At 45.0% G+C, this 10,725-nt stretch overlaps 1 protein-coding gene across 4 annotated transcripts in view; it reads right to left on the bottom strand.

Moving 5' to 3' along the window:
* Nucleotides 1–311: 311 nt before the first annotated feature.
* LOC145655302 (SAM and SH3 domain-containing protein 1-like) overlaps nt 312–10,725 on the bottom strand; it is a 30,660-nt gene continuing 20,246 nt past the window's right edge. For all 4 annotated transcript variants that reach the window (XM_081708942.1, XM_081708941.1, XM_081708943.1 and 1 more), the window contains 5 exons: nt 10,542–10,692; nt 10,152–10,280; nt 5,949–6,937; nt 4,162–4,293; nt 312–3,819 (listed from right to left, as the gene is read on the bottom strand). In XM_081708942.1, the coding sequence (XP_081565068.1) occupies nt 3,559–3,819; nt 4,162–4,293; nt 5,949–6,937; nt 10,152–10,280; nt 10,542–10,692 (1,662 nt within the window). In that variant the 3' untranslated portion in view covers nt 312–3,558. The remainder of the gene's footprint in view (nt 3,820–4,161; nt 4,294–5,948; nt 6,938–10,151; nt 10,281–10,541; nt 10,693–10,725) is intronic.

Genomic DNA, 10,725 nt, shown 5'->3' with positions numbered 1-10,725 from the left:
ATTTTATTCTTATTTTATATTATGTATTTCTGATGACATTAAGGTTTAAAATAAACCTGCAGGAAATCATATATTTTTGTCCTTTATCAGTTTTTTATTAGTTTGTTAACATTGCTGTTTCGTATTTAACATAGCTTCCAGGATAAACAAGAAACATATATTTGTGTTGGTACCCTTCTTTGCTGTCTGCCAGGATACTCTTTCTAAAGGTCTTTTGGGTCATTCATCTAATAAGGTTTTTTTTTAACCAATGAGTAGATCCTCACCACTGCATGCCTGTGTGCATGCACGCTCACACACACCCACACACCCTGAGTCAAAGAATTTTATTACACCTCAGAGTGACAAATAGTTTTAGACATTTTTTTCAATACACAAGCAAAATTTTATAAACAGTCATTAACTAGTTGAAACATTTGTACACATATATTTTACAATAGGAACTGTAGCAGGACACTCGCTAAAGCAATATGCCAAAGAGTATTGCTATTTTTTATATTTTACAGCTAATAATTACAGCTGATATGAAAAGAAAAAAAAATAAGTTATTTAAATATCAATTACATATGCAGAATGTGCAACATGTCCATCATTTCATATATGTAATTATAACTCATTTTTGTGAAATTCAAATTTCAAAACAATTTGAAGTAATTAGCATGTAAAGGTTAATCTTTTACTTTATGAGTGGTGACGTAGGACAATATATTGGCAGGGAACAACCACTCTAGTCAGAGGCCAGCATAATCCACTTCCACCCTCCACATTACCTGAAAAGAACTATCCATTGGCAGACAAATATTTGCCAATTTGAAAACTCTTTTTGCCTGAAAGAAGTCTCTAATTTGTCTAGATTTACTTATAAAGTGCATTTTTACAGTAACAATAACATTTTATGAAGTATATACACTTTGTAAAACACCGCTCCATCCCATGATTGCATTTCTTTTCGAAAAAGGCATCTGTTTAGATTGAGAAAAATCTCCTGATTTTCAGCTGCTATTGAGGAGGATGTTTCACACGAATTTGAGTGACACTCGAATTGGAGTGCTGCTGGAATTTGAGTGCTGCTCTGAGCCTAAAGTAAATCATGCTGCAGTAGATACAAAAGCTTGCATGATGCAAGACCTTCTCCCCATAAAAGGTGCCAGTGTCCATGAAAAGCTTTGCAGAATTTGCTGTTACATGGTCAATATCTGCTCATCACTTCTGCCATGAAACCAACTAAACTTTGCACATGACTTCCTGCTTAGAGCAGTTATCAAGTTATATCTTAAAAATCATCTATATGCAGCCAGTGATAATGGTGGCATATTAGCTTTAGTCCAGTTTGTACACATCAGAATAATCAAAGAGATTTAGTGATCAGAGCAATATCAATTAAATGCTGCCAGTTCTGTGGTATGAAAACAGCCGGGACCAATAAACAGCGAGAATGCCATGCTAATACTTAAATGATATAGGTTTCCCTTCAGGTGGTCTCCCAGCAGCCGTCTGACATCACTTTGATGAAAAAATCTCCTCTCCTGAGGGTCTTCCTCAAGGCCCGATGTGTGTGTCAAAATTAGCTACATCTGCCTTCTGTGGATGTGCAAATGTGCTCTCACACACATCTAAGCATTCATGCATCCACACACCCCACACATACATACACGTAAACTTGCATTTCATGTCGAATGACATCTTGAGTTAGTCATGAATCAGTACAACTGTTCATTCAAAATAACTGCAGGTGCTGCTTTCTCTTACTTTCCATCACACACACACACACACACACACACACACACACACACACACACACACACAGGCACACACAGGCACACACACACGCATGCGCACACACACACGCACACACACACATGCACACGCACACACACACACACACACACACGCGCGTGCACACACACACACACACACACACACACACACACACGTGCGCACACACACACCAACCCACCCATGCACCCCCCCCCCCCCCATCAGCTGACAGCAGGAAACATTTTAGGATTCCAGAGATGGACATCAGTTCTTCTGTTTAGTGGAACTTACAAAAGCTTACATGAGCTCCAAGGTCTCAACCAGCCTGGCAGAATGTCAACAGCTGTTTTAGACACAATCATCCAGCCGCACACCCTCACCCCCACCCGAATACCACTGCTCGACTGTAAATTTTCGGATTTCTAAAAAGAAATCTTTTGCAATAGCTCTTTGGCAGGGGATCCCCATGACTTCCCCTAGAGACTTGAACCTTATCCCTCTGCGGTGTGGAGGATTCTGACCCCCTAAGATTGTGAGCCAGCTGTTTCCTGCTTAAACCCACATTTAGTTTGTTTCGAATCAGTTGGAGATTTTAAGACTAGGATTTAAGACAGGGTCCTTGGCACCCCTTGTGTCTTAAGTACAGAGAGTAGAGGGTTTAAAATGGCAACATTTAAGTTGTGCCACAGTGCTGGGGAGTTATTCATCAAAGCACTACAACAATAAAAAATATACATCATATATATATATATGCATGTTCTCCTCTATTAGATGCATCACCCATGTCAGTTACATCGCTGAAGAGAAATATTATAAGCATGTCTATGAATAGTTTTATAAATGATCACAACAAATATTAAGCTTAGGGATATGTAACAGATTTAGTATTAAAGGATGATTTCCCAGAATGCTGTGTATGTTAGAGTATTTGGAGATTAAATGCATTATGAATATACAATAATTTTCTTGAACTAACTGAAAAACAAAGACAAAGCTTAACGTAATCACTTTGTATTAAATGAGACAGCTGAACTGGCTTTGTTAGCAACTATGCAAATGTGCTCTCGACCATGTCCCTGGCACCTGTGGCACGTGTGCTTAGAGGAGCCGCAGCAGGGCAGCACTGGACTTCAGGATTTAATGAACATTTCAGACTAATGACCAAAAACACATCCTTCAACATTTACGTCTCTGAGCTGAGAAAAGGAAAGACTGACATATTAACCTGCAGGAAATGAAATCGCTTTGGCCACGCTACGTCGTCTGGCTGTGCTCGGGTGATGCACAGAAAGGTTTCTTAGTCCTCAGAACAAGCATTTACGAAATGAAGGGGAAAAAGGCGAAGTTTAAGTAGTCCCTGTTTAATCCTTACAAAATCTCGGAATCTCTGAAAAATGGTGTGCTAGCTCTTAAAAGTCAATCCCTCAATGTCCTGACCATAAGTCAGTGTAATGGAGCCCTCGCTAGAAAAGAGCTTCAACAATCCCTCCAGATCCTGACCAGAAGTCAGTGCTACGGAGCCCTTGCTGGAAAAGAGCTTCGACAGCTGTTTGTGTAAGCCATAGATGTCTTTCTGTAAACATCAGCGGAACAGGACAATCAGAGAGCAAATGAAAGCTCCAAAGATGAAGCTCAAATTTGTCCTTGTTTCCTTCCTTGTCTGCCAGCTCCTGCCAGCTTTCAACTGTAATGCAATCCGCTTTGCAGTCAAACCACAACTGCAGAAAAACTCTCCGGATACGGCTGCTCATTTCGCAGCGTAAACAATCAATAACAGGGCCATGACAGGCCTTATGTGTGCTACGACTGCATCGTGCTGTTGGCTGTGACTACTCGGGCCTCGCTGAGCAGGCGGCGTATGTGTCTCTCCTCCCGAAGCCCCGCCTCCCTCACTCCTGCCTCTGTGAGAGCTGACAGATGGCCCAGAGTGCCATAGCCCGCAGCCAGTAGGAGGTCAGAATACATGGGCATCCCGATGGACACCAGCCAATCAGAAACGGAGCTTAAGTGGATAGGGGACGCAGGCTTCCGGCACATGTCGGTCAAACCTCCTGAGGGAATCTGTGGAGAGAATACAAGGGAAATACATATTAATCGTACCACGATATATGCCGATCTACATAGGAAATGTTGACCTCAAAGACTTTTTATATGTGTGTCATGAAGTCCATCTTGTAAACCCTTTGGTGTTTCTAAATTCGCATTTAGTTCAATCATTTATGACCATATCATACTACAGCCACATGCGAAATACTTAAATGACCCCAGCAGAACATTTGTCTGATGCGACAGAGCGAACCAGCCACTTGGCTGAACAGTCTGGGTGGGGCCATGTGGCTAGAGGCCTGCGGTGGACAGGCCTGAACCCGTAGAGATCTAGGGGCTTGGGGGTGGGGGACTCACAGCCATGCGGTGTTCCTTGCGGAGCCTCCTGACCCGGATCCAGTCCAGGGTGGAGGCCACATCCTTGGCCGGCTGCTGGAGGTCTTCCGAGTATCGCTGCACCAGGAGTTGCGGGATGCCACAGCGGCCGTGCTGCAGGACAGCCGAGCAAGCAAGAGAGAGAGAGAGAGAGAGAGAGAGAGAGAGAGAGAGAGAGAGAGAGAGAGAGAGAAGGGTAATTTCATTAGCCAAAATGTCAGATATTAAGAGTAAAATAACTAAGTAATGGTAATGCACTTCCCTGCTCAGCCTCATGGTAGGAAAGTGTGCCAAGGAAAACCCCATGCACACATTTGCTTCTCGGCTCATGTCACCTGACTGTTTGCAAGGTGTGGAATGCGTTCCGTTTTGAATGTTAGCTTAGCACAGCATTGGTGGAACGAGCATAACCTATGCTGAGTCAGTGTTAGCAAGCCATAAATGTTTACTGCATGTGGTTTTTAATGGGTTTTTAAGGCTGACCAGAAACTAGCCCAGCACAAGCGAAGGCTTGCAGACAGAGGCCAGCATCCAAATATGCAAAACTTTATGTGACAGTTACAGAATTGCAGAACTCATTTGTTTAACACCAAGTAAATAATGTCACAGAATGAGTCATAATGCTGGGACAGAGCTGCCACCAATGCTTAGGCTTTAAGAAGCCAGGCAGAGATTTTCTTCTCTGAGTTAATTGCATCTGGTGCATCACATAACTTAGAGAAACACTTAACTTCCATTCAGAGGTCATGAAATCTGACAGCATGTCAAACCCATGGACTAAAAATGCTATTACATGCCCATTACATGGTGTGGATAAGCTTAATGCAGCACAATATCTCAATAACCAGTCAAACTGCCAGTGAACATCTCGTGACAATTTTCCAATACTACTATAGTGTTCAGCCTGCAGTATTCAGTCTGCTTCCATTTTAATCCAAAACAACAGTTCATTTTGCAGAAGTCAACCCATAATGCAAAATTGCCTTTGGCCACTAAAGAGCAGTGCAATCTGCTCCCAGATTGTGTTTCCTTAAATATAAAAACAAATGTATTTTTCACCCTAGTCATGTGACCACAGGATGTCCCAGTGGACGCCTGGTCAATGGGTCATTGGTTCTCAAAATCAAGCCAGCCGAGGTGAGTTGGCTATTTGACGAATATTATATATTTTTGTAGAATCAAGTCATATACGTGTTTTAACTAGATGAATAGTCATTTAAAAAAAAAACATTTGTAATTATTTGTAATGAGGGAGAGAACAAAATGTTTTAAGTGAGTTAGGAAGTTTATTATTATTATTTATTACTGAAATTATAAATCTTGGCATACTTTTATCTTGTATTGTATTGTATTGTATTAAAATAGCTTTCCCCCCTCAAACCACAAGATGTACAGAAGCTGATTCATGTTTATATTTTTTCTCAATTAGACTAATGTAATGTTTTATTCACTGGATAACCAAAAACCACAACTGGCAGAATGCAGCTTGTTCAGAGTGCTGCAGCCACAGTACTAACATGTACAAAAGAGAGAAAACATACAACACCCATTTTAGCCTCACTACACTGGATGTCTCATTTATAATTGATTTTTAATTCATTTTACCGGATAAAAGATTAGTATGCCTGATAATATATTCCAAATCTTTTACCAATTAAAAAAAAATAAATAATAATAATAATTTACGAATTTTTAATAATTACTAATTGAATAATTTAATATAATTAGTAAGTCTAATTCTGATAGGAGCCCACACTATGGTGTATTACCTTGTCTGAGTAGGGCTCTGTTGTGAGGTCAATGTCCTCCAAGCCCAGCCTCTCTTCCAGTACTGTCTCCAAGTCGGCCATTTTGGCATAGGAGACCTTTCTGCCCAGGGTTACCTTCACTCCGTGAATCTGTGGGCAGGCTGACTCAGGCAGGTCTGACAGCCAGGGTGGTGGTATACTTGGTAGGCTCTTGGAATCATCTGGGGACACAGGGGTGGATGAGGTTCCCTCAGAGGGGCTGGCAGTGGGTGTGGTTGGTTTAGGCACCAGAATGGGCATGGTTGGGGTGGAGCCTGACAGGACCAAAGGTTGGTAGCGTAGGCCATTCACCAGCCGCTCCTTGGATTTTTTAGCGGGTACTGGAGGAGGCACAGGTGGCTTTTTGGGGTGAGTCCGGGGAGCCGGGCTGGTGGGGGCGGAGACAGACTGGGCCTCTGGATGGTCAGCAGGTGTAGCACAAAACGTGGGTTTCAGGGGCAGCTGGGTGGGCACGGTTGGCCTCTCCATCTGGCCCCACCCACACTTTGTTTGGCCACGCCCATGCTGCTCTGTCTTGTGCTTCACTTCAACCCTTGCATCTTGGGAGTGGCAGTAAGGCTCAAGCGCCTTCCCCTCCTGGTTGATGCCCACATGCCGCTGCATCTTCTGCTCACGGGCCTGCTCCCACTGCATGTCCCCCAGGGAGCGCGAGCGCTTCCAAACCTTTGGCGCCTCCTGTGGCCCATCAAGATCCTCACAGCTGCGGCTGCCTGCCATGCTGGGGACCCGGCCCACCTGCGGGCCCCTCTTCAGACCCAGAGCCCGCAGACTTAAGCCCTTCACAGGCCGAGGGAGGAGGTTCTTGGGGAACCTGCGTTCTTTCTTAGCTTGGTGCTGATGCGACTCTGTAGAGCAGGTCATGGGGATGGTGGGGTAGTCGGGTGTGTGGGCGTGGCCTGGCTCGCAGCCGGCCGTGCCTCGACTGGAGCCGGATGCCTTTCGGGGCTTACCTGCAACACAGAGCTGCACTCTCAAATACTCGCCCTTCTACATGGTGAATACTGAACAGTTTTCATGTAGATAATGGGAAATATATTTCTTTGGCCTCACGTTTGAGGCTGTGCCCATTGGCTATATTAACTTCTGATATGTCCTATTCATGTGGATGCTTAATATGAAATAAACCATAAGTTAAAAGTGAAAGCAGAAAAAATAAAAAAGCACATTAGTGGGACAATGTTAAATGCAAATTATATTAGAAATTGGCTTAGAGGAGCATTTGTGTTTTTGTCTCCGAGAGTGAGCAATTCCATTTTATTCCCTGTATACATTTATATTTTAATATCATAACACTGGAGTGGGAAATAAGCTTTCATTTGGAAACCGTTCACTTGGCATAACGAGTTTGACTCACTATTCAGCAATTAGGGGTTATTTTCCCCTCCATTTTAAACAGCTCCCAGCTGCTATATATGGCTTGAGTTACAGTGTGCATGCCATAATGGTTAGCTATGCATCGCATTATTACTTAACAACTTTGCCTCAGCTGTTAAGCCAATTTAATATTAAACATTCATCATTACAGAGCACTGATCAGCTGGCTTTTTTTCTGGACCATAGGGAACCATTATATCCAACACACAGCACACCAAACCAGAGAATTGTGTGCATATCTGCACGATAAACATTGTTCTTGTAATGAGAAAAATGTGAAATGTGGAGATTCCAGGGGAAGCCCAGTGAGGTGTTATTGATGAGACTCTGCACAGTGCCACAAACACAGAGATGGTCTGTTAATAGCACGCGTCATCAGCCAGGGCAGATGTGAAGCCAGGTTTGTTCCGCACCTCAACCCAATGCCAACATTGGGGGGGGGGGGGGGGGGATAGAGAAAGAGAGAGATGAGCAAGAGAGAGAATTAGAGGGAGAGAGAGAGATAAAGGTAGAGAGAGAAGAATGGAGAGCAAGCAAGAAAGGGAGATAGATGGAGAAAGAGAGGCAGGAGAGAGATAAAGGTAGAGAGAGAAGAATGGAAAGAGAAAGACAGAGACAGTGGGAGAGAGTGGGAGAGATGGAGAGACGGAGAGAGTGGGAGAGACGGAGAGACGGAGAGAGTGGGAGAGACGGAGAGACGGAGAGAGTGGGAGAGACGGAGAGAGTGGGAGAGATGGAGAGACGGAGAGAGTGGGAGAGACGGAGAGAGTGGGAGAGATGGAGAGACGGAGAGAGTGGGAGAGATGGAGAGACGGAGTGAGTGGGAGAGATGGAGAGACGGAGAGAGTGGGAGAGACGGAGAGAGTGGGAGAGACGGAGAGACGGAGAGAGTGGGAGAGACGGAGAGACGGAGAGAGTGGGAGAGACGGAGAGACGGAGAGAGTGGGAGAGACGGAGAGACGGAGAGAGTGGGAGAGACGGAGAGAGTGGGAGAGACGGAGAGACGGAGAGAGTGGGAGAGACGGAGAGACGGAGAGAGTGGGAGAGACGGAGAGAGTGGGAGAGATGGAGAGACGGAGAGAGTGGGAGAGATGGAGAGACGGAGTGAGTGGGAGAGACGGCATCGGAGAGTAAGAGCAATCAGAAAAGTCTGAGCTCACTGGTGGGGGTGGGAGGAATTGGAGAGAGAACGGCAAGGTTCAGGTCGGCTGACATGCCTACTGAACCTCCCAGAAAAAGAACGCGGGTTATTCAGACGGACCTCAACGAGTGGTCGGTGCGCCAAGCAAAAACTGAAAGAGACAGTTTTGAAATGCAACCCAAGCAGAAACGTTCTTTTAATCTACCTATAAGTGGCAAACCCTGCAGCCTTATAAGAGTGTAACAGAAAAGGGAAAAGGAAATGAAATAGAGAGACAGAATGAAGCAAAAGGACAAGAATGATTTAGATTTAGAATATTTTAGATCTTTTATTTTTTGTTTTCCACTATGGCAGATTGCATGTTATGCATTCATTAAACACACACACACACACACACAAACACACACACACACACACACACACACACACACACACACACACACACACACACACACACACACACACACTCACACACACGCACACACACACACACACACACACACACACACACACACACACACACACACACACACACTCACACACACGCACACACACACACACACACACACACAAACACACACACACACACACACAAACACACACACACACACACACAAACACACACACACACACACACACTCACATACACACACACACACACGCACACACACACACACACACACACACACACACACACATTCACACTCAACTGTGCGCACAGAGTTGGGTCAATTTTGTAAAATGCAAAAAGACAGGAAAGTGAATGTTTAAGAGATTAACCTAAACACAGAATGCCAACACAGCGTAGATAATATGGATCCACAGTCCACTGCCAACATGAAACATGAAGTGATCAGATTTAGAGATTTACGTAAAAAGACCCTCCTCACAAGCAACCTTTGCTATGTACAGAATCACAGACTTTTCAAACTGACCAGTTTACATCCATTTCAAATCAATCAGCATAATTATTTTTGTTGAGGCACCTATAATCTTGTGCAGCATAGCCAACATTACAAACACACACACACACACACACACACACACACACACACACTGTGAGATGGGACAAACAGAAAAGACGACCAGCAGTTTTTAGACTGCAGCTGTGTCTCATGGCCCTTACGCCCCGGCCCGTCAGGCTTGGAGTGCTCTATAGTGAACCAGGGTTGAAACACCCATCCAGGAGGCTGTGTGGATTGTGGCCGGTGGCTGTGAGCTGTGGACCACTGGGGCGTCACCGCCTTCAGGAGCCAGTTTGTTGTCTGTCTCTGCCGGACTGTCCTTTGCCTGGGACATTTCCCAGAGGACGGCTTGAGTGATAGCGAGCTACACTAGGCTAAATGAGTCCAGTAATGAAAGGCTGAGAGTGGGTGAGGAAGACGCCGAGCTCATAGATGAAGAGACCAGCCTGGAGGCGGAGAGCATGTAGTTATGTGCTTGGCAGAAAGACAGAAGGAAGAGTGAAGGGTGGTGAAGAGGAGGGTCCGGAGGCAGTGACAGCAGCGTCTGATTGGCTGTTAGCATATGGAAGCATGGAAGGGGAAAGAGGTGTGGTCCACTGATGAGAGGAGTGTGACATGGAATTGCTATGCTAGGCTAATAGACGGGCAGCTGCTATGGAGGTCGCTAGGCTATTGCCTGGTTACCATTCTCCAGGTTCTCACTGCTTTCGTAGCAGCCGGAGTCGCGAGGTGAATCGCCCGCTAAGCCCCTCCCCTGACTGAGGAGCTTCTCCTGAGAGCCAGAGAGGGCATTGCGCTCTGGATCGCTGCTGCCTAGAACACACACGCATGCACACAGACAGTATTAACGTATGTATATGTATGGCAACACTGTTAAAGAAAATGCACAATATTAGTACTCACAAAGCTTTACACCTACAAAATATAATGTTTAAAAATGTGTGTCGTACTCCTGCAGAGGTTCTACAGCAGAGAGCAGAACAGCTGTGTGCTGAGGGTTCCTGGTGTGTGTGTGTGTGTGTGTGTGTGTGTGTGTGTGTGTGTGTGTGTGTGTGTGTGTGTGTGTCTACTCACTGTCGAAATCCTGCAGAAGTTCTACAGCAGTGAGAAGAACAGCCCTGTGCTGAGGGTTCCTGATGTTCAGCTCATCCAGATCTTCCTCTTCAAGCAACTTGAAGGTGTCCAAGTCCTCATAGCCATTAAACAAGAACGTGGGCATGTGCTCCTGGAAAACACACACGCATTCACATGCACACAC

This window comes from Electrophorus electricus, unplaced genomic scaffold (genome assembly GCF_041902795.1).
Source record: "Electrophorus electricus isolate QZ-2024a unplaced genomic scaffold, ASM4190279v1 Scaffold204, whole genome shotgun sequence".
Taxonomy (NCBI): domain Eukaryota; kingdom Metazoa; phylum Chordata; class Actinopteri; order Gymnotiformes; family Gymnotidae; genus Electrophorus; species Electrophorus electricus.
This window is presented reverse-complemented; position numbering and strand designations above follow the sequence as displayed.